Source organism: Crocuta crocuta, unplaced genomic scaffold (genome assembly GCF_008692635.1).
Source record: "Crocuta crocuta isolate KB4526 unplaced genomic scaffold, BGI_CrCroc_1.0 scaffold52, whole genome shotgun sequence".
Classification (NCBI taxonomy): domain Eukaryota; kingdom Metazoa; phylum Chordata; class Mammalia; order Carnivora; family Hyaenidae; genus Crocuta; species Crocuta crocuta.
Window position 1 is genome coordinate 2,685,332 of NW_027528617.1, and position 25,132 is coordinate 2,710,463.

At 39.4% G+C, this 25,132-nt stretch overlaps 1 protein-coding gene across 1 annotated transcript in view; it reads left to right on the top strand.

Annotated features, from left to right (window-relative positions):
• Positions 1-25,132, top strand: part of ANK2 (ankyrin 2) — a 221,727-nt gene that overhangs the window by 179,511 nt on the left and 17,084 nt on the right. The window contains exons 33-40 of the mRNA XM_077754996.1: positions 314-410; positions 2,455-2,683; positions 3,717-3,842; positions 6,339-6,461; positions 8,921-8,953; positions 11,082-11,103; positions 13,836-20,090; positions 21,646-21,720. Coding sequence (XP_077611122.1) covers positions 314-410; positions 2,455-2,683; positions 3,717-3,842; positions 6,339-6,461; positions 8,921-8,953; positions 11,082-11,103; positions 13,836-20,090; positions 21,646-21,720 — 6,960 coding nt within the window. The remainder of the gene's footprint in view (positions 1-313; positions 411-2,454; positions 2,684-3,716; positions 3,843-6,338; positions 6,462-8,920; positions 8,954-11,081; positions 11,104-13,835; positions 20,091-21,645; positions 21,721-25,132) is intronic.

A 25,132-nucleotide genomic window follows, 5' to 3' on the forward strand; every position in this document is an offset into this window, starting at 1 on the left:
AACTAGAATTTAAATGAAAGCTTGAAACATTAAAACATTAAAAAAAAAAAAAAGAATGTCAGAGCATAGACTACTTGGTGAGTAATTTGAGGCAGTTATTCAAATAACTTCCTTGAAAGGTGGTGTCTGCTGTTTGCTGCTGTCAGCATGTCATTTTATAGCATGTGGTTTTTAGACATGTTGTTTCCTATATGTCATCTTGAGGGGTGGGTGGGACTAAGAGGTGAACACAGCGAGAACCACAAAGACTTTATTTTACAATTCAAAGTCTGGAGTTTTGCCCAGGTTTTTTAAAACAATCCTATTATTTCAGGTGGAACCACCCCTGCACAATGGGAAGATATTACAGGAACTACGCCATTAACATTTGTCAATGAGTGTGTTTCCTTTACAACCAATGTGTCTGCCAGGTATGGTTCCGCAGCCCAGAAAAGCCCCCTATGATATTCCCCCTCCCTGTGGTCTTTTGTTTTATTTTGTTTCTTACATTCTTTCAAAGTACCTCTTTTCAGTTTGCTTTTAAACATTGTTTACGCTTACTTTCAGATTTTAAACTAGACCTGCCAGAAAATATAATAGTGATGCTACACTAACAAAGGGCAACCAGTCAAATTAAAATCTAAGAAAAATAAGTGATTGTCAGCTTTGACTGTGTGACCCTGACTCTGGCTTTACAGCCACCACTGATTTTTCCAGTCCCAAAGGTTTTAGGAAAGATAAATTTCCTGCTGTCAAAAAATAGCCTGAACTGCTTTTTCCAACAGAATAATAAAAATGCAAAGCCTACCATGGCTTGCTTAAGTGGTTTAGATGTTTCAGTGACTCATGCCTTCTAACACATTTATGTATTCCCCACGTCTTACCCATTTACATATCACACATCTTTTAAAAACTGAAGCTAATTTTATGTCATGCACACGAACACCAGTTTATTTACTTCCCATTTGCACTGGGATGAATGGATTGTGAAGCATTTTCCCATTGATTTAATTTGATAACTACGACAACGGGGTGACTTAAACAGAGCAAGAGGTATTGTGTACATTTTACGCATGAGAAAACTAAAGTTGAGAGTGGTTAAAACTTAAATTTCTATTGGGGGGGAGGAAGAAAATACAGAAATTCATGAGTAGCTCAGTAATGGTGTACTGTGATACCTGGCTGTGACGGCACATGTTTATATCTCAAGCAAGTGTCGGGCTCTCTGCGTCATGTGTTTGCCACTCAGGCATCTACACTCTAATGCAAAACAATGGCAGGTAGACCCTGGGTCTACCAGAGGCACTAAAGAATTCAGCAGAGGGTATTTGCATCAGGGTGTAGGGGATGTCCAGGAAGAGGTGACTCATGAGACATGTAGGAACCCAGTAAACAGGGAAAAGTGGAAAAGAGAGTCACATGAGCAACGATGCCAAGGCAGAATGCAGAAGGGTCCTGGCGGGTTGCAACCATGACTCATGTCATCTAGAATTCAGAAGTCATGCTGGTGTTTTTACCAAAGCCAGTGAAAAAAGGTAAGAGATGGATCAAGAACTTGAAGAAAAGAGAGGCTAAGAAAATCTGGGAAATGTTGAAAGATTATGGGAAATGGGTCAAGAGGACGAAGGTGATCATTGGTGGGGAAAGGTTTCAGAGCAAGAGGATGTGGAACAACTTTTGAAAGTGTGTACAGAGCAGATTGGCAAAATGTCCGTCAATGACCTCTTTTTCAGTAAAGTTATCTTTCTTCAGGCCTCAGATACGGGGGGAGCTCAAGCTTCATTAAAATCTTAGCAAAGTTAGTATACTGAATAAAAGGATACCTGAGGAGAAAGTTGCCAGGCAATGTCACTGGCTTAGTTGAGGTTAGAACTCATAAATTGGTCGTAAGTGAATAATTTCTTCTATGAATTATATTCAACATTTAGAAGTTCTGGAGCAAAAGCAAATTGTTAAAAGTGGTTTTACCAGCCTCGGGGACGGGAGAAGCTACTGGAAAAGAATGATGAAGAAAAGCTTAGTAGATTTTATTGAAAAAGTTTCAGGGAACAAAACAAAGAATTGGAGAGAAAATCAAGGAAAACAGAAATTCTCATTCAGTGAGATACTTATCATAATGTCTGATACTGAGTTCTCATGCTAGAAGATTCTAAAGCACTGAGACAGAGTGGAGAAGACCGAATACCCACAAGAGTCTCTGGAAGAAAATTACCAATACAGCATTTGACAGCTGATTTTAAACACCTAACCTTTCTCTCTTCCCCTGTTCTCCCTTCCTCGTTCCCATCTGTCTTTCTACTTTCCCTTCTACTTTCTTTCTCTTTCCTTTTAGTTTCTCTCCTCATCTCCCTCCTCACTCCTTTCTTTTTCCAAGAAACATTTAGTGACTATTTTGATCATAGCGAAGGGATTGTTGTTGTTGTTTCAACTGGCAGACTTTAAATTTCAGATAACCGATCTTATTTCATTTTGTAGGTTCTGGCTGATAGATTGTCGACAGATCCAGGAATCCGTTACCTTTGCATCACAAGTGTATAGAGAAATTATCTGTGTACCGTATATGGCCAAATTTGTTGTGTTTGCCAAGTCACATGACCCCATTGAAGCCAGATTGAGATGTTTCTGCATGACTGATGATAAAGTGGATAAGACCCTTGAACAACAAGAAAACTTTGCTGAGGTGGCCAGAAGCAGGGATGTAGAGGTACTGTATTTACAAAAATAATTCGTATTGACATGGTGTTTATACCCTTACTAATTTATTATATTTTAAATAGTATTTAATAAATAGAACTATTTAAAAAAAAGACCAGTCCACATTTTGATCAGTTAGAAGGTCAAGGTCCAAAGTCAGCCATTTTTAACCAGTTTGGCTATAGGGATAGTCTCAGTGTGTGTCAGGAGGTAAAAGGACTCTCTGGAAGATAATTTTGGGAAAAATTATGAGCTATTGGTAAAGTATGTAAGTGACTGTAGTAGTTTAGATGCCTTTGTCTTTCGCTGTTTCTTATAAATTTTTAATAGTAAAAGAAAGCAGTTGGGAAGTATATCCTTTGTGTAAATGTGAAAGTACCATATCCAGGACTTTTCAACATTACTTTTTCTTATTTTGGATTTTTTTTTAACCAGTGGGCCTTTGGATATTGAAGTCAAGTAACCTGACTCATTATGATGTCAAAAATTACCCAATCAGAAATTTAAATGTAGGACTTAAAGAGATATTGGTTTTGGAAGGCAACATGAAACTATTAGAAATGAAAACATTAAAACTGTCACCATGATTTGAAGATTCTTGTCATTCCTATACCAGTAAGAAGAGGGAGGGAGTACTAACACATGCTTTGTCACCAATAAGACAAAATGTTAGTCGGAAATTTAAAGATTATGTATGTACATTTTAAGAATTTTTGGGGGTGACTGATGGTTCAATCAGTTAAGCGTCCGACTTCGGCTCAGGTCATGATCTCATGGATCGTGAGTTCAAGCCTCGTGTCGGGCTTTGGGCTGACAGCTCAGAGCCTGGAGCCTGCTTCAGATTCTGTGTCTCCTTCTCTCTCTGCCCCTTCCCTGCTCATACTCTGTCTCTCTCTCTCTCCTTCAAAAATAAATAAACATTAACAAAAATTAAAAAAAAAAGAATTTTCATGTTCCAAGTAGTATCCCCACTTTTTTAATATAAATACCACATAATAGTTATAGCAATTATACTATGTGTTATTTTTCTCCATTTTCACCAGGTACTAGAAGGAAAACCAATCTATGTTGATTGTTTTGGCAACCTGGTGCCATTAACCAAGAGTGGCCAACATCATATATTCAGTTTTTTTGCCTTTAAAGAAAACCGACTTCCTCTCTTTGTCAAGGTAATATATACATGGAATTTTATAATGCCTTTTATTTAGGATCAAGTAAGGATTTGATTTCCTTTAGGAGGAGATAATATTTGCTTTTCAATCATTTACAGTAATTTTTAAACCATATCTGTGAAATTTTGAAGTCCTCTGAAACCAACCACTTTTATTTCTGAGGTTCATACTTATAAGGTTGAGAATTGGGACAAATAGCTGATTCATTAATCAGAAAACCTGTCCATTTCCCCCCAAATTGTAAAGGAAGTCTCTCTCTTCTTTTTTACTATTATTTCTTTTAAATATTTATGTTTAATTTTTAAAGGCTATGAATTTCATTCATGTGGAGACCAAAAGAGTTCTAAGTGACAACACTTTGTAATAGAAACTCTCAAAGGACCCAAGATCTCACTTAACATAGTAAGAGATTATCCAGATAGACCTGTGAATTGGATATATTTTCAAAAATTCATCCAGCAAACATTTATGGAGACACTTCAATACACCATGAATCTGTTGTCTCTGCTTAAGAATATTAATCCAAGTTAGGAATTTGGCAGTAGTGGACACACACTTCATTCTAGAGTCCAGTTATAAAGAGGGACAAAAATGTGTGATGGAGAGATTCATGCAATTAAAAGGAAGTAATAATTCTGTTCTCTAGTTCTCCAGCCACTCATTTTTTTCTTATTTCTCAGTGTATGTCACCATTCTAGAAGTCCTAATACTGCTCAGTCCTCACAAGATAGAAGCTGGTCTCCATTAGTTTTTTATTACATTGACTTCAGACTACTAATTCCAAACAGTTTGTCAGCAATGACTCATTTTAATCCCTTATGACTTTCCGAGTATATGTCAGTACACCTCTTTAAAAATTTTTAAGACCTGTTAAAGTTTCCCAAGATCTCCTGTTAGTCTTCTGTTGTGCCATTTCTGGTTTGATTGTTTTGCCTGATTAAAGGTAGGTTCAAGCAATCATCACGTTATGCTATACCTGCTGAGGGTTAATGGATCCATTTAACACAAAGGTGTGTATAATTAAGTTAATACTTGATATTGTTGTTGTGCAAAAGTCATTCTATAAACAACCAAATACAGAAATGAGCAAAGGACTTAGACATTTCTCCAGAGAAGTTATATGGATGGCCAATAAGCATATGAAAAGATGCTCAACAGCTTAAGGAAATTCAAATTCAAACCACAGTGAGATACCACTTTGTACCCATTAGGCTGGCTGTTGTTAAAAAAATGAAATAACTAACAAATGTTGGCAAGGATGTGGAGAAATTGGAACCTTGATCATTGCTGGTGGGAATATAAAATGATGCAGCTACTATGGAAAACAGTTTGATGATTCCTCAAAAAGTTAAACATAGATAAGCATATGATCGAGCAATTCAAGTTCTAGGTATATACCCAAGAGAACTGAAAGCAGGGACTCGGTCTCTTGCACGGCAGTGTTCGTAAGAGCACTATTCACAACAGCCAAAAGGTAGAAACATCCCAAATATCCATTGACAGGTGAATGAATATGGTATATACGTACAATGAATAGGAAATAATTGTATATACGTACAATGGAATATTATTCAGCCTTAATAAGGAATGAAATTCTGATACAGGCTATAACATGGATGAACCTCGAGGATATATTCTAAGTGAAATTAGCCAGACACAAAAGGACAAATACTTGATGTTTCCACTTACGTGAGGTACCTAGAGTGGTCACACGCATAGAGTCAGGAAACAGGATGGTAGTTGCCAGGGGAGGGAGGCAAGGGAGGAATGGGAATGAATCTATTGTTGAATGTAAACAGAGTTTCAGTTTGTGAAGATGAAAAAGTTGGGAAGATGAATGGTGATGAATGTTGTACGAAATGCTATTTAATGCTACTAAACGGTGTGTCTAAAAGTGATTGGAATGGTAAGTTTCATGTTACGTATACTTTAACACAATTCTTTTAAAGAATGAAACTCTGATATATGTTGCAATATGATTGAACCTTGAAAATACTATGCTAGGTAAAATAACCCAGACTCAAAAGGGACAAACATTGTAGAATTCTGTCTATTCAAGGTACCTGGAAAAGGCAAATTGATAGAGACAGAAGGTAGAATAGGGGTGACTGAGGGCTGGCAGAAGAGGAAAATGGAGAGTTCTCATTGAATGGGTACAGAGTTTCTGTTTGGGGTCATGGAAAATTCTGCATAGTAATGTTTGCACAAGTTTGTGAATGTGCTTAATGACACTAAATTGAATGCTTAAAAATGGTAAGTATAATAATGGGCATGGTAAATTTTATGTTATGTGTATTTTACAAGCAATTTTTTAAAAGCTGAATGATTTTTTAAAAGTCATTCTAAATGATATTAGAAAAAGAAAGGAGCACCTCTAAATCCTTGGCATTGTCAGATGAATTTATTTCTTCCTGATTGTTTTCAGTATCCTCTAATTACAATAAATCATATACATCATATCCGGGTGAAACATGTATGCCTTTCTTGTTCAAGGTACGTGATACGACTCAGGAACCTTGCGGGCGACTATCATTTATGAAGGAACCAAAATCCACAAGAGGCCTGGTGCATCAAGCTATTTGCAACTTAAACATCACCCTGCCGATTTATACAAAGGTATTATCAAATCTACTGTAGTGCACCTCAGTCTGTATAAGATTTAATTTTCAAATCCTTTAGAATAAATAAAGCAAAAGCACTGAATGTAAGCACATAAGCACATATAACAGTCATTCTTTTAAAATGTTTATTTATTTTGAGGGAGGAGGGGAGGAGAAGGAGTTGGAGGAAGAGAAGAAAGAGAGAGAGACAGAGAGAGAGAGGAGGGAGGGAGGGAGCAGGAGATAATCCTAAGAAGCCACCATGCTCAATGCGGAGCCAGACCCAGGACTCCATCTCACAACTGTGAGATCACAACCTGAGCCGAAATCAAGAGTAGGACGCTTAACCGACCGAGCCACCCAGGCACCCCTGTAATAGTCATTTCTGCTTCCCTGTAAATTTATAAATTTTCATTTAAGTAATGAAAAATGTAGCTCTACTTTATTTTTGCATTAAATTCACTTTGATGGAAAATTTGCTATAAATACATGTTGGATATGAAAGAGAGAAAATTTGAATTTAAGATTTAAATTTTTGGACTATTTTTTTAAAACAAAATCATTGGCATTGTCTTCATTGTTGATTTTATGTGCATGCCCTTCTGGGATCATACTACTACATTTGACCCTACCAAAATATTATGAGTTCATTAGCTTCTTGTCACTGCCAATTCACAGGTGGATTAAATTATTATTATTAAATTTAGAGCAACATCATGATATTTTATCTTACTGCTGAAATAATAACCTGTTCATCTTATAACCTATAATGTTTTGGGGGTATCAAACTAATTTTTCAACTGTTTTAACATGATTAATATACAAAATACCTCTATATGACAAGGAGTAGATTTGAAATATTATTGAAAAGGTATAAATTCATCTGTTCCTGACACAAAGTCTACTTACCAGATATTACTTTCTTCTTTTTTTCGATTTTTTAATGTTTAGTTTTGAGAGAGGGAGAGGGAGGGAAGGAGGGACAGAGAGAGAGAGAGATAACACAAGTGGGGGAGGGGCAGAGAGAGAGGGAAACAGAATCTGAAACAGGCTCCAGGCTCTGAGATGTCAGCACAGAGCCTGATGTGGGGCTTGTACCCAAGAACTGCGAGACTGTGACCTGAGCTGAAGTCGGATGCTTAACCGACTGAGCCACCCAGGTGCTCCACCAGATACTGCTTTCTATTCAAACCTCTCACCATTACAGAATTCCTTGCTTACTATGATTGAATTGAAGATGACAACTGAATGAATTAAATGTTGGGGATAGCTTGATTCGATTACTTAAAACAATTTTAACCAGTATCTTTTGCATAGAAAGCTCCCATGTGGCAGCCTATGGGGGGTTGCAGCAGGTTTTCAGAGTGTACTAGAGGTTGGGGAGGGAGATGAGACTTGGAGGAGAAGTAAAAATATATCTAAAACCCTAAATCTTGACTCCACAAAAAGAGCATTTTCTACACTTCTTTTTACCCACCATGGTCTGTTTTTCTTAACCAATCATTCTTGTAAATAGAGATGAGTCACATAGAGAATAGCTCATAGTGTCATGTTTTAATATTGCAAATTCTGATTAGGTGATAAAAATGAAATAATCTATATATGTAAACTTACATGTTATTCCACTAATTAGGATACAAAATAGGTATATCCACCCAAATGAGCATAATGTAATCTTACTGCAATTGACAGGAAATATACTTTGGGTTGGTAGATTTGTGAGTCACTGAAGCAGAATGCCAAATAAGAACCGTAACAACATATATACTGCTGTGCAGTCTGCCCAAGTGATATATAAACATGAATGAGCCTTGTCTCTGATTTCAGTGAGCTTCAATGCGTGATGAAAGAAAGCATTTACTATATTGTTACACTGTATTTCTGAGTCCAGACATATCATTAACACTGTGCTGGTCCAGGACAGCTTTCCATTTAGTAACTCAAAACAAAAAGGAAAACAAGGCCAGCATTGTACATTCAGATATACTTTAGAATTTAGCAGCTCCTCATTATACTAGAACTTCTAAATATTGCCTCTGTATTCAAAATATATTCATCATATGCTTATTTGTGGCCTTTAAGATTTTCAGCCAGTGTCTACATTGACCAGAATATACCATCATCATTTCTGTAGACGTGGGCATCAAATCCATTACCAAATCCAAAACCTTAAGGCTGCTGGTAACCTAGTATGTGAAATGAATGTGTTTACAATTTTAGTTTCTTTGTCTAATAAATTAGTGTATAATGTTGGTTCTTTTGCCTCTTGAATCTACAGACTTTTGCATTTAAACCAATACTTTTTAAAATTTTTGTGACTGTCTTCTATAAACTCTTAGTAAGAAAAAATAAGCGGACATTGTCTGTATGCTTGCCTGGTGATGTTTGTTGGCAGTATATTTAATCTTTTCTTCTAAACACTCTCTACTCTTTCTGCTCTCTTTTCCATCTTGCATGGCATCTTGGGGCGGCAAGGAATCAGAGTCAGATCAAGAACAGGAGGAAGAGGTAATTGTCTGACCTTGTTGCCTGTTGATGGCTGTATTTGCTCTAACCACTAAGAAGAGCACATTGTTAACCTGTGTGTTTAGAAGGGGTATACAGGTGTTAGTCACTGAAGGGTCACGGTTTTACTTAACCTCTCTGAGCCTCTGTTTTCTCACCTTGTAGACTTAATTCAAAGAATAGTAAAGCTTTCCCTGTGAATTGCTACCCTGTCTCTGTGCAATAATCTATGTTCCCCTACTGACTGCTGAAGGTCGAGCTATTATTTCATTTCTCAGGTTGATCTGGAGAAACCTGGAGGTTAAAACTTTTTTTTCATGTTACTGAGACATTATTTGCCTTTTACTTCCCGTATCTCCATAAGCTATGGGGGAGTCTTCCGTAGGCTACGTTACGTATGATGGTATCGTTGCTCTGACTCGGGAATATTGCTGGTGTATATTAGGGCTCTAGAATTTTCTCAGTTGTAATGTATGAAACATACTTATGTACGTCCAACATAAACAGAAGTTCCTCAAGGTTCTCAGTCATTTTTTAGGAGTGTAAAGGAGCCTTAAGACCAAAAAGTTTGAGAACCACTGAGACCAAAAACTGTAAGGAGTGCATAGCTCCAACATTAGCCTATAATATTATAGTGCAGAACTCTACTAGTATTGAGCACCTCTCATAAAGTAGATTCTTTTTTAAGTGCTCCATGTACCTCATTAAACACTAATCTCTCACAATTGCCCTGTGAGGGCTGTGCCGTCATATCATAGATGCTATATCACAGGTGACGAAAGCAAGTCTTAGAGAGGTTACCTTGAATAAAGAACCATTTGAATTAGACCTCTTTGATGGTTCAGGCACATTCGTGTTTGTTGCCCTTGTGAAGATTTGAAGGTGCCCAAGCATTATCATAGACATGAAAGAAATCATTGGGAAATGCCTTCTGCTTTCCTATTTCCATGCTGGTTCCTGTTAAGATTGACAAATACTAGATTTATATTTTAAATCTTACTCTGATGGATTTGGAATACAAAAACGTAAAGAAAAATATAATAAATACCCTTGTACCCATCAGCCTAAAATAAGTAAGTAAGGCCTTTTCAGGGCAGAGAGTCCCCCTGAATTCACGTTTTCTCCTACCCGGGCAGTGGAGCAGGACAAGAGGTGTGATTATAGACTCATGGTCCTGCCGTGTGTCACGGTGTACGTAGTACACTGCGACAAGACTGATGTCATCCTTTCCCTCAGCTGGAGAGTCGCTCTTTGGTCTCACATATTCTGTTTTCCCCTTGCACTTGGTGCTTCTTTCACCAAAGCCGTTCAGAATGGTACCTACACTTCTTCTTAGAAGAGCAATGTGGTTTTAAAACCATTTTTTAAAATTTATATTAGAGAGAGAGAGAGAGAGAGAACAAATGGGGGAGGGGCAGAGAGAGAGGGAGACACAGCATCGGAAGCAGGCTCCAGGCTCAGCTCAGCTTCAGGCTGACGGCTCAGAGCCCGAAGCTGGGCTCAGTCCCACAAACCATGAGATCATGACCTGATCCGAAGTCGGACACTTAACTGAGGTGGCCCTAGGTACCCAGGTGCCCCTAAAACCACTTTTGCTATGTTTAAATGAGTTTCTTGCATTAGGCTTATGATTTATCTATTGAATATTTTCAGAAGCTGTGCAGAGCAATAGACCCAGTTTATATTCTTTTCAGGATTTGGAAGTTTGGCTTGTAATTAATGAAACTGCTTCTGTAGAATGTATTACCTTGGCATGCTATTTGTTCTTTCATTCTTTTTTGCAGCTATATTGATACTTACTGTCTGACCCCTACTTTACACTTTTCCTGGCATTTTCCCTAATAAATATATATTTCTACCATCAAACACACCCTGGATCACATCTTCCTAAGAATAACATATTTAAAAGTACTTTCAACCTATAGAGCTTAGAAAGGAGATTTGTTTTTTCAAAGTTATGGTAAGAATCCAGGAGGCTCTCAGGAAGAAACGTAGCAAATTACTCTGACCTTACTCTGGCTTATCCTATCTCCCCATGGCTGTGGTTATTAATAGGAGCTTATTTGCACATCAGGGGCTGTGAAACAAGACACAATTTGTAACTATTCAATTTATGTATGTTTTCTTTCAGATCGATATGACATCAGAAAAAAGTAAGATTTTAAATAAAATTGAGTTTGTTTGAAAGCTGGCTATGATAAAGAGAAGCATGAATTAAGATGCAAGCTAGTTGCCATTACTAACCACTATAATTACTATATCTTTATAGTGTCCTTATTAATCATTAATGTATATTTAGAAAAGCAGCTTGGCCAGTTAAATTACAAAAATATCTAACGAGCTAATTAGCAGTAAAATGCAATGATTATTCATCTAAGCATTCACTTTCTTTTGATACCCCTGTTAACCCTGCTATTGCTGTTAAGCTTGTTTAGAAACCCACCCTACCGTTTTTGTCCATTTGTTAGCATAACATTGTCATCTCTTTTTTTTTTTTAAGCACTGACATGACAGTATCACTTTTTATATCAAGCAACACTGACTTGGGCAGAGAGCTCATTATTTTCGTAGGCTACACCTGCAAAAGTGATACTGTCTTAATAGTTCTCAGTTAAAGCTAACCCTCCCCCCTCCCCCACCACCTAGCACCTCTTACTGTGGTGAAGTGTAACTGACTTCTTTAGGGCTGAGGTCTAACGGATTTTTGTGAAAACTTTCTGGGAAAAAAAAAAGGACCAAGAATGCAGAAATCAAAACCTCCTAGATGAAATTACTAATCACAATAGTGTGGCATTATAGGGCTAATTTTAAATGATGCAAATCCCAAACATAATTTAGTACAGAGAAAACTGGTTTTTACAGACCTTAGGAGAGCTGGCTTAGAACTCATTTCAGGTTTGTAACAATCCATTAACAGTTTAGGTTTTTGGCCTGTTTCTGGCTTCTTGTGTGGAAAAAGTTGAACTTTTCAGGTTTCTGTCTTGCTTTTATGCCCCAGATGGTTTAGGGAAAAAATACCAATTTTCAACATTTATTCATTAAAAATTCATTTTGATTCACTGATTTCAGAGTGCTACTCCCAAAAGGAGAAAACTTAGAACCATGTTTAATGTGGTCATCTGGGCCTGTGTAATGATCTGGGTTTGTTTTTGTTTTTGTTTTTGTTTTGAAGACCTAGTACAATGTACATTACAACTAAATTATTGGAATATTTTTAATTGAGTCTCTTTGCTCTTACATTAAATTGCCATTCAGGACTAGATTTTCTGAAATTCTGGATGTTTTCATTGGCTTGTACTTGAATACATTTACATCAATATAAACTTTTTAAATATATCTTTACATATGCATATTCACAGAGTATATTTTCTCAACAAATACTGATTCTCTCAAGAGAAGACACTTTTACTTGTTAAAAAAGTGACATTATCATTGCCTTCACTCCTTTTCTTAAAAAGAGATGTTGTTTTATTATCTCCCTTTCTTCTTCAGGGCTACTATGTTTATGTAAATGTCCCTTTCTTTTGTTCCTTGAATACTAGCTAGTAGAAATTAAAATTTAATACAACCCCCTGGCTCAATCATTTAAAAAAGAAGAAAAAAGCTCCTGTGCTGCTATGATGCCCCAGATTCTAGGTGTTATAAATATAGACTCGGTTTGGTTTTCTTTAATTTAAAGACAATCATTAAATGATCTTCATCTAGGTATAAGATAATCTCTAAAATTCTACTGAAGAGACTCCTTCCCAGGTCTTTTCAAGAGCAAATCCTAGAAGAGTTTGAGTTTTTCTTTTTGCTGTGAATGGGTACAGGTGCCCACTACCTATACCTCAAATATACTACACCCAGCCACCTTAGGTACAGACTTGTGTGGAATTAAATACGCTTCACCACAGTAATGTTCTAATTTCTGAACCATCCTCCTGCCCATGCATCTCCTCAAGGCCACCTTGGCCACCAGTTTTCCTCCACCTTTGCTTTGCATGGAAATAACTTGGCTTACATAAACTGTGCGTGTGTCCTGTGTGACTGTCTCTGATTTGGATCGCCATGCATCACATTTTAACTTTGACTCACATATATGTTTAATCACAGTTGTTGTTGTTTTGTTTTGTTTTTTCCTTTCCTTTCCTTTTATCCCTCCTTGGTCTGTCCGTTATGTGTCTAAACCAGGAGGTTGCTCCAAGGAAAGGGCCATGCCTCTTAGCACCAGACCATTTGTTTCATTGTTAGGTGTGAATTTCCCTTAGATGAAATGCCGGTTGGCAGCTGATTCAGACATCATTAATACAGTCATTGTATATTGGCAGAACAAAACATACTGAATTCCACATTTTTATTTGATTAAAAACCATGTGTACATCATTAGAAGGCATTCTGAGTTTGCTACTACTGGCTTTCTCCTAGAGGAAATCAACTTTCTGCAATTTCTAATGCTTTTTTCCTTTTTTTCCCATGTTTATATTTTTTTCAACATTGATCTGTAACATCTGAACAATCTTGAGATACTTCTGTGTAATTTCACTGCGTTCGTTCTTTGTTGTGATCTGTGATGGTGTGTGTGTGTGTGTGTGTGTGTGTGAGTGAGTGTGCATATGTCTGTCTGTCTTGGCTATTTGTTACAGCTTTATTGTATGCGTGGATGTGCTACAAGTGAGAAAATTAAGCAAGTTATTTCCTGCTCATTTTTCCTTTTCAGTTTTTTTCCGTTAGCCTTGCTTTGCTTTTGTATCCTGAGACCTTGTGGATCCACCATTCCCAGCCCATTTTGTTGTCCCTCCCGCCACAACAGGAAAAGACACTGTGTTGTTTCAGTCCTGATTACATTTGCCAATATATTTTTTGATTTCCATTTTACTTTCAATGTTTTTCATTCACATCAAAGATGATGAGACAGAATCTACAGAAACATCTGTCCTGAAAAGTCATCTGGTTAATGAAGTTCCTGTCCTAGCCAGTCCGGACTTGCTCTCTGAAGTTTCTGAGATGAAACAAGATTTGATCAAAATGACCGCCATCTTGACCACAGATGTATCTGATAGGGCAGGTTCTATCAAAGTGAAGGAGCTGGTGAAGGCTGCTGAGGAAGAGCCAGGAGAGCCTTTTGAAATTGTTGAAAGAGTTAAAGAGGACTTAGAGAAAGTGAATGAAATCCTGAGAAGTGGAACCTGCACGAGAGATGAAGGCAGTGTGTCAAGGTCTCAGTCGGAGAAGGAATTAGTGGAAGAGGAATGGGTAATTGTCAGTGATGAGGAGATAGAGGAGGCTAAGCTAAAAGCACCCTTAGAAATCACCGAATACCCTTGTGTAGAAGTTAGAATAGATAAAGAGGGTGACGTAAAAGTAGAGAAAGACTCAACTGGGCTAGTGAACTACCTTACTGAGGATCTCCAGTCATATGTGTCTCCTCATGAAAAGAAACAGCAGACAGCTGAAGAGGTAGCAGGGGAGAAATGTGAGGCCCCAGCTACTGGCAGGAGCTCTGGAAATGAAGGGAAAGAGGCACCCCCAGGTGAGACACAGAGTGCACAGAAACAACACAAACCAAGCCTGGGCATAAAGAAGCCAGTGAGAAGGAAATTAAAAGAAAAACAGAAACAAAAAGACGAAAGTGTACAAGGTGGTACAGAAAAAAGTGAACTTAAAAAATGTAGTTCCGAAGAATCATTGGATGAAGACACCGGGTTAGCCCCAGAGCCTCTTCCCACTGTAAAGGCCACTTCACCTTTGATAGAAGAGACTCCCATCGGTTCCATAAAGGACAAAGTAAAGGCTCTCCAGAAACGAGTGGAAGATGAACAAAAAGGTCGAAGCAAGTTGCCTGTCCGAGTCAAAGGCAAAGAGGATGTGCCAAAAAAGATAATCCATAGGACACATCCAGCTGCATCACCGTCTCTGAAGTCAGAGAGGCATGGGCCAGCATCATCCTCCCCTAAAACAGAAAGACACTCTTCTCTTTCCTCCTCTGCAAAATCTGAAAGGCATCCTCCGGTATCACCATCAAGTAAAACCGAGAAACACTCACCTGTGTCACCTTCTGCAAAAAATGAAAGGCACTCACCTGTGTCATCAAGTAAAACTGAGAAACACTCACCTGTGTCACCTTCAACAAAAACGGAAAGACACTCTCCTGTGTCATCCACAAAAACAGAAAGACACCCACCCATCTCACCGTCAGGTAAAATGGACAAACGCCCACCTGTATCGCCCTCTGGGAGAACAGAGAAACATGTCCCAGTATCCCCCGGGAGAACAGAAAAACGCTTGCCTGTATCGCCAGCTGGAAGAATGGAAAAGCATCCACCTGGATCAACCTCCGGGAAAACTGAGAAGCACTTGCCTGTGTCGCCTTCTGGGAAGACAGAAAAGCAACCACCTGTATCCCCCACCTCAAAAACAGAAAGAATTGAGGAGACCATGTCTGTTCGGGAGTTGATGAAGGCGTTCCAGTCAGGTCAGGACCCGTCTAAACATAAGACTGGACTCTTTGAGCACAAATCAGTAAAACAAAAGCAGCCACAAGAAAAGGGCAAAGTTCGGGCAGAAAAAGAAAGGGGGCAGACGCCAACCCAGAGAGAAACACAGAAAATGGAGAGTCACACAGTCAAACGAGGCCAAAGATTTGTGGTAACAGGAGTTTCCGAATCCAAAAGAGTGGTCCGTGCTTCCTCCATAGGGTTTAAGAGAGAAGATGTAGCTGTAGAGAAGGAGAAAGCTCTTAGCCACAAAACGCCTGAACCTGTTCGGTCAGCACCAGAAGAAGAAAGCCATAAAGAGAGTGAGGTCCCCAAAGAAAAGTTGGCTGATGAACAGGGAGATCTGGATCTCCAGATCAGCCCAGACAGGAAGACCTCCACCGACTTTTCTGATGTCATTAAGCAAGAATTGGAAGACAATGACAAATACCAACAATTTCGAATGAGTGAGGAGACTGAAGAAGTACAGCTTCACCTGGACCAAGTGCTCACTAGTCCTTTCAACACAACATTTCCCCTAGATTACATGAAAGATGAATTTCTTCCAGCTCTGTCTTTACAAAGTGGTGCTCTGGATGGCAGTTCGGAGAGCCTAAAGCCTGAAGGGGTGGCAGGCTCTCCATGTGGGAGCTTGATGGAAGGGACCCCTCAGATTAGTTCAGAAGAAAGCTATAAGCACGAGGGCCTAGCAGAGACCCCTGAGACAAGCCCAGAAAGCCTTTCTTTCTCACCAAAGAAAAGTGAGGAGCAAATTGGGGAAGTAAGCGAAACTACCAAGGTAGACACACCAACAGAAATTCGTTCAGAAAGAGAACATCCCTCAATCAAAGACATTACCGATGGCTCTGAAGAGCCAGGTGCTCTAGTCACTGAGGGCACAGAGCCCTCAGCTGAGTGTTTGCTGAAGGAGGCGACCCTGGAACCTTCCAAGGACACATGCCCCAAACAAGAAGATGATTCCTTTGGCGGCAGTAGTGTGTTATTAGCAAAAGAAACACCCAAAGGATTGCCTGAGGAAGCATCTTCTGATGAGGGGCAACTTACATGCAGTGGTTCAGCCCACAAGGCACAAACCGATACTGAAGCTCAGAAATCCACAACCACCGGGCCCTCAGATGAGACAAAGGCCTCTCCGCTGCCTGATGCTTCTGTAAAGACAGGTACAGGCGCTGAATCAAAGCCCCAGGGAGTTGCTAGAAGTCCCCAAGGGTTAGAACTTGCACTCCCTAGCCGAGATAGTGAGGTCCTCAGCCCTGGTGCTGATGAATCATTTGCAGTGAGCCACAGAGACTCCCTGGAAGCCAGCCCTGTGCTGGAGGATAACTCCTCACACAAAACTCCAGATTCTCTGGAGCCAAGTCCTCTGAAAGAATCCCCTTGCCGTGACTCTCTTGAAAGCAGCCCTGTGGAACCAAAGATGAAGGCTGGAGTTCTCCCAAGTCACTTTCCTCTTCCTGCAGCCGTAGCCAAATCAGAACTCTTTACCGAAGTGGCCTCGATGCGGTCCCGGCTGCTCCGAGACCCAGACGGCAGTGCTGAGGATGACAGTCTTGAGCAGACATCACTGGTGGAGAGCTCAGGGAAGAGCCCCCTTTCTCCTGACACCCCCAGCTCTGAAGAAATTAGCTATGAGGTCACACCCAAAGCCACAGATGCAAGCACACCCAAACCAGCTGTAATCCATGAATGTGTAGAGGAGGATGACTTGGAAAATGGGGAGAAAAAGAGATTCACACCTGAGGAGGAAATGTTTAAAATGGTAACCAAAATCAAAACATTTGATGAACTTGAACAAGAAGCAAAGCAGAAGAGGGACTACAAAAGAGAACCCAAGCAAGAAGAATCTTCTTCATCCTCTGACCCAGATGCTGACTATCCAGCCGATGTGGATGAACCAAAACATATGGAGAGTGTAGAGGATGAAAGCCATGTCCCTGTGGTAGTAACATCAGAGAGCAGAAAGGCTTCTTCCTCCTCAGAAAGTGAACCTGAGTTGGCACAGCTGAGACAGGGTGATGACTTGGGCCTCTTACCAGAGCCGGTTATTCGAGTGCAGCCTCCTTCCCCACTTCCATCCAGCATAGACTCCAATTCCAGTCCTGAAGACGTACAATTTCAACCTATTGTTTCCAAGCAATACACTTTCAAGATGAATGAAGATACTCAGGAAGAATCAGGTAAAGCAGAGGAAGAAATGGTTCATGAATGCCATGTACCTGAAGACAATCGTACCATTTCTGCTGCTGACCCGGATATATCTTATGGTGATCTGAACAGATATGCTGATCGACCAGAAGTCTGTGATGGCCGTGGATGTGAGGCTGGGAGTCCTAGCAGCTCAGTCACTCCTGTATCTTCCGGTCTCCGCAGCCCCACTGGGGGAGAAGTTAACGAGCAGCTAGTCATCCATAAGGAGTCATTACCTCTCCAAGACACTGATGACAAAGACACCGAAGGAGAAGAGCTTCATGTTTCTAGAGTGGACTCTCTACAAGTAGATGGCCCCAGTGACAGCTCTTCATCTTTGTCCTCTGTGCCTCATTGTCCAGCATCTGAAGGAAAAGAATTAGATGAAGACGTATTCTCTTCATCTTCTTCTTCAAAAATGGAGGACACCAAAACTGACCAAGATTTTGAGGACTCACCAAAGGACTATTCCACTCAAGATGCATCGATTACTGCTCCAACAGATAAATTGTCCATGAATGGTCCAATGTCTGACCCAGCTGAGACTGATGAAATCTATGATCCTCAAATGATAAGCCCTTATGAAAACGTTCCTTCCCAATCTTTTTTCTCCAGTGATGAAAGCAAAACCCAAACAGATGCAGGACATACAAGTTTTCACTCATCTGAAGTGTATTCTGTTCCCGTCAAATCCTCTGTTGAGGATGTAGTGGTAACAAGCTCCTCCGGTAGAACTGTTCCCAGCGAAGAGTCTAATTTTGAGGACCAAAATGTGGAAAAAGAATCCAAACCAGAAAGCACCTTGTGGGAAGTGCAATCAGAGAGAGCCCCCCCATCTTTAGAGCCTTCTGTACCAAATACAGCAGCAGTTGTTGGTGAACAAATCAGCAAAGTCATCATCACAAAAACCGATGTGGATTCTGATTCCTGGAGTGAAATCCGTGAGGATGACGAAGCCTTTGAAGCTCGAGTGAAAGAGGAAGAGCAGAAGATATTTGGTTTGATGGTAGACAGACAGTCACAGGGCACCACCCCTGACACCACTCCTGCAAGGACCCCAACTGAAGAGGGGACTCCAACCAGTGAGCAAAATCCATTTCTCTTTCAGGAAGGAAAATTGTTTGAGATGACACGGAGCGGTGCCATTGATATGACCAAAAGGTCCTATGCAGATGAAAGTTTTCACTTTTTCCAAATTGGGCAAGAATCTAGGGAAGAGGCTCTCTCTGAAGACGTGAAAGAAGGGAGTCCTGCGGCTGAGCCCCCACAACGGGAGACATCAGCTGAGTCACTAGCACTCTCGGAATCAAAAGAAACGGTGAGTGATGAAGCAGACTTACTTCCAGATGACCTGAGTGAAGAAGTAGAGGAAATACCTGCTTCAGATGCTCAACTTCACTCCCACATGGCGAATTCAGCCTCCACTGAAGTATCAACAGAAGAGGCTCCTTCTGCAGGAGCCGAGGACCTCCCCACCATGCATGTGAGTGATGCGCCTCCTAAGTCCAGTGTGAAACAAACATCTTGCCCTGACTCCCCTGAGCCAGTTGTACAAGTTCAGTTAGATTTTTCCACAGTTACTAGGTCTGTATATTCAGATCGGGATGATGATTCTCCTGATTCTTCCCCAGAGGAACAGAAATCAGTAATTGAAATCCCTACTGCACCCATGGAGAATGTGCCTTCTACCGAGAGCAAATCCAAAATTCCTGTAAGGACTATGCCCACGTCAACTGAAGAGCCTCCATCTGTGGAGTGTGAGAGCTCCCTTTCTGAAGATTTTTTACCCAGCCTGGATGAGGAAAGTAAAGAGGATGAAACAAAACCAAAGTCTAAAATCCCTGTGAAAGCACCTGTCCAAAGGGTAGAGCAGCAGCTTTCCCATCTAGATTCATCTCTCCAGAGAATAGTGGCTCCTCAGGGTCAGGACGTGACAAGCAGAGCACCAGATAGTAGAAGCAAATCTGAATCTGATGCCAGTCCTTTGGACTCAAAGACCGAATGTCCAGTAAAATCTAAAAGTTACACTGAGGCAGAAACAGAGAGCAGAGACAGGGCAGAGGAGCTTGAGTTAGAATCAGAAGAGGGGGCTGCAAGACCAAAGATATTCACATCCCGATTGCCAGTTAAGAGCAAGAGCACCACATCTTCCTGCAAGGGGGCTGTGAGCCCCACGAAAGAAAGTAAGGAGCATTTCTTTGACCTTTACAGGAACTCCATAGAATTCTTTGAGGAGATTAGCGATGAGGCTTCCAAGTTAGTGGACAGACTTACCCAGTCAGAAAGGGAACAAGAATTAGTTTCAGATGATGAAAGCAGTAGTGCCCTGGAAGTTTCAGTAATTGAAAATCTGCCACCTGTTGAGAACGAGCATTCAATTCCTGAGGACATCTTTGACACAAGGCCCATTTGGGATGAGTCCATTGAGACTCTGATTGAACGCATCCCTGATGAAAATGGCCATGACCATGCTGAAGGTATTTGCCAGCCACTGGGATTCCCTGTGCTACGCATGTCATAAATTTGATATAGTTCTTTTTGTATATCTTTTATTTGGTGATTTGTGTCTCATTTTCTTTAAGCTTTCTGTAGTGGTTACTGCGTTTGTGTAAGCCCTTTGTGTTTTGTGCTCTCTCTGTGTACTCTTGTCTATGAAAACAATCTCAAGATTGAGTAATGAGAATGCTTATGGAAAACATAAACATGATAAACAGGCAATGGTGATCTTGCCTTTCTCGAGCCGCTGCACGTAAGGCCATGCAAGCTTTGAGTTTTGTTGTTCTGAAATCCCAGGCTTAGCCTCAAGTTAAGCACTTTGGCTTTTGCACATGAATATATTGGGTTTTGTTTCATATGGCAAGGATTCATTGCTTTTTCTTCTTACCCTTAAGTATTTTAAAATAATCCATACTTAATAATTTTGTAATCATTAGGAAGCCATTTGCCCAAGAAGATTTCACATTACCCCGAAATTCCAATTGGTGTGGATCTGTTTTTGATTCAAAAAGGTTGGATTTCAGATACCATTGGTAAACACTTTAAGCAAACAAATATAAGGTAAAAATATACTTTTTGTTTTAGTGGTAGGAGAATGAAGAATCTACTCTGATTAGATAAAGCAGACAACAAAAACTCAAACTTTGCATGATTTAAGTGACTGTGAGAGAGGATGATGGCCCTTTGAATTATAAAAAAAGAAAACCATAGATGGCTTTGGGAAGTAGCCTCTGGTCTTCCAGTATCTCTACAATAAAGACTATTATTCTTACATTTGTGTTATGAGAAAATGTCACGATGCCTAAAATGCTGCCCATTAATGAATTGGGGTTAAAAATGAATGGGAGAATTATAGTTTGTGGAAGTACTGTCTAAGCTTACTTAGTAGTAAGCAGACAGAAATTTCACACAGAAGACATGTGTACCTATTGATACAATAGACACACATGCATGTGCTTTTATCCTCCCTTCTTCCAAGGTCACCTGGACCAGGGAAGATGTTGTTTCTGGCCACACTGAAAAAATCCACGATGGCCTGATTAACTCATGATCTATGTGTCTTATGAATCTTGGATGTGATTTCTTTCAGACATGACCTGGAAGTGATCTATGCTGCCACAGGCAATAGTAGGAGGTCCTAACCAGTTACTCCACTTCTGCATCCTATTTATGATTTTTCTGGTGTTTGATGAACAAGATGATTGTCTTCCGGTGGGCAGTATCTTCCTAGATAATTTAAAAAGAAAAGTCCTAAAATGAATTACTAGAAGTCAGCAACTTCTATAATATGTCCAGTGACTGGTCTTAATTAAAGAGATATGGAAGCAGTTGGTTTTCATGATTTATAATTACATTTATTCCCCATCCCATTCCAGAAATCAGGCAAACACATAACTTAAAATGATTTAAAATACAGTAGCTAATTGGTGCTATTATCAAATATTTGGACAAGTGACTTCCTTTCTTTGGATGATCAGTACTATGGCTGCTCTCCTGTCATAGACAACCTTTGGCCATTCTGTTTTTGACCTGTAGATCAACAGGATGAGCAGGAACGGATCGAGGAAAGGCTGGCTTATATTGCTGATCACCTTGGCTTCAGCTGGACAGGTAAAATGAGTGTGACCCATTTTTTCCCATCAAAATGTGTTTCATTTAAATAACAGTTGCATCAGCCGTGAGTCATTAACAATAAAAAAAACGTGTTTGTTTTGTTTCTTTCCTTGAGGAAGGCCGTGTGGAATAGTGAAAAGAGTACTAAACGATGAACTAGAAGACCCAGGCTCTGCATTAGCTCACTGTGTGAACCAGGGCAGGGCTTTTATTATCTCTGGAATTTAGAAAAATAATACTTGACTTTTTGTTTGCTTCAACTTTTTATTTAAGTTCTAGTTAACATATAGTGTAATATTGGTTTCAGGAGTAGAACTTAGTGATTAATCACTTACATACAATACCCAATGTTCATCACAAGTGTCCTCCTTAAGGCCTGTCACCCATTTAGCCCATCCCCTCATCCACCTCCCCTCCAGCAACCTTCAGTTCTCTATAGTTAAGAGTTTCTTCTGGTTTGCCTCCCTCTTTTTTCTTCCCCTTCCCTATACTTATCTGTTTTGTTCTTTAAATTCTACATATGAGTGAAATCATACAGTATTTGTCTTTCTCTGACAGACTTGTTTTGCTTAGCACAGTATACTTTAGCTCTATCCACGTCATTGCAATTGGCACGATTTCATTCTTTTTTATGCCTGGGTGATATTCTAGTGTGTGTGTGTGTGTGTGTGTGTTTGTGTGTGTGTGTGTGTGTGTATGTTTATCCATTCATCAGTCAATGGACATGTGGACTTGTTCCATAATTTGGCTATTGTTGCTAATGCTTCTGTAAACATCAGGGTGCATGTGCACCTTCGAATTAGAATTTTTGTATCCTTAGGCTAAATATCTAGCCGTACAATTGCTGGGTCATAGGGTAGTTCTATTTTTAATTTTTTGAGGAACTTCCATACTGTTTTCCAGAGGGGCTGCACCAGTTTGCATTCCCACCAGCAGTGTAAGAGGGTTCTCCTCTTTCTGTGCATCCTCCTCAACATCTGTTGTTTCCTGTGTTATTAATTTTAGCCATTCTGACAGGTGGGAGGTGATATTTCATTGTAGTTTAAATTTGTACTTAGCTGATGATGAGTGATGTTGGGCATCTTTTCATGTGTCTGTTGGCCATCTGTCTTCTTTGGAAAAATGTCTATTCATGTCCTCTGCCCATTTCGTTTTTTTTTTTTTTAATGTTTTTTTGTTTATTTCTGAGAGAGAGAGAGAGAGAGAGAGAGAGAGACAGTGACAGCGTGAGCAGGGGAGGGTCAGAGAGAGAGGGAGATACAAAAGCTGAAACAGTCTCCAGGCTCTGAGCTGGCTGTCAGCACAGAGCCTGACGCGGGGCTCAAACCCACAAACTGTGAGATCATGACCTGAGCCAAACTCGGACGCTTAACCAACTGAGCCACACAGGCACCCCGCTCTGCGCATTTCTTAACTGGGTTATTTGTTTTTTTGGGCGTTGAGTTTGATAAGGTCTTTATAGATTTTGGATAATAACGCTTTATCAGATATTTCATTTGCAACTGTCTTCTCCCATTCCATAGGTTGCCTCTTAGTTTTATTGATTGCTTCCTTTGCTGTGCAGAAGCAATGAAGTCTCAATAATTCATTGAAAAATAGAACTTTGAACTAGGAGATTTTGAGAATACACCACATGTCACATCCTCCTTTGGGAGCTATGGATATCTAAACTTTGGGGACATGACTGTGTTTCAGAATCACTGTTCGTTGTAATTGTCATAAAATTTGGTTGGAGATGTAACCCAGGCCTCCTTATTTTACGTACCTTTTTATCAGGTATCTTCAATGTGAACAGTGCTAAAATTCACTTTGGGTGCTTGTTGAAATACATATGAATAAGATGTTTCACTAATTATCTGAGAAATTAGGATATTTAAGCATAAACACTATAATGTATGTTAAATAACTTATTAAAGGAAAGTAAATTATGAAATCAGTATGATGTACAGAAGTCTGTAAAACCATTAACAAAGGTAACTGATCACAAAGCAAAAAGAAAAGGCATGTCCTCACTTTTAAACATTTTAAAGTAATTTTTAATACTGGTCAGATTTATTTAATTGAGGGATTTAGCAGAAGGAAGGACATCAAAATATCCCTGATTGACTAATCAAATAGGTAACATTCAGAATTATTTATTTTGTTTTTTTTATTTTTTAATGTTTTTATTTTATTTTTTTTTTTGAGAGAGAGACACAAAGTATAAGTGGGGGAGGGGCAGAGAGAAAGAGGGAGACAGAATCGGAAGAAGGCTCCAGGCCCTGGGCTGTCAGCAAAGAGCCTGGTGCAGGACTCGAACTCGTGAACCACGAGATCATAACCTAAGCCAAAGTCAGACAATTAACCGACTGAGCCAGCCAAGCACCCCTATTTTGTTTTTAAAATAAGTGTGTTTGTGTATAAAATGTAGTACCTATGTCCTTATTGTAAATTCAAACCCTACAACCATATATAACTGTATAAAATGAAAAATAAGTTTCTCACACCTGCATCTGGTCTTCTAGCTCCATGCCTCAACAGTAACTGCTTACACTTTCTTATTCAAAAAAATATACTATGCATATATCTATGCCTATTATTTAAATATAAGTACAGATTTCCTCAATAGTATTCCTTGTAAATATTCCACTAGTGTAGACATATCTACTTCATTCTTTGAAATGGCTATTTAATTTTTACTATATGGAAGTATCATAATTTTATCAATGGGCTTTATTGCTGGATATTTAGGTTGTTTCCTGTTTAATGACAAATATCCTAGTGCATTAGCATTTTCATGAGTATCTCTACAGAGCATATTCCTAGAAGTAGAATTGAAAATCTGAATAAAGGGTATGTATATTTTTAATTTTGAAAGATATTGGCAAATTTCCCTCCAAAGAGGACACACACACACCCACTCACTCACACCACAATGTATAAGTGTCCAAATACAGTGTTAGTGGTAGACTTTAAAGGAAAGTGCTGTGGCTCTTCCCCTAGATCAGTTAATGCTTCCAAGAACTTTTATTCATAATACATCAAATCAAAGAAAGGAGTTTATCCAATCACCGTAATATAACCACAACCAGCATTTGTCCAAGTATCCAGAAATAGGATTTATAGTATTTGAAATGTTACTTGATGATTAAAAGTGAGAAACAGTCTATTATTCCTATTTTAAGTCATTTATTTTTCATTACCTTAGTTAAGAGTATAGATCTGTATGAATGATCTCTTCTGCATTTTGGAATTAATTGAACCTGAATTATACATATTTGTATCATCAGTTGCCTCAAACTTAGTTTTTCCACAAAGAAAGTTATCAATTCTATATCCAGCTTTAAGGAGAGCCTCTACAATTAGTGCTAGCCGAACAAAGACAGGTTGAGAGTCACTTCTAATACATGGTGGGGGGGGGGGGGGGGGT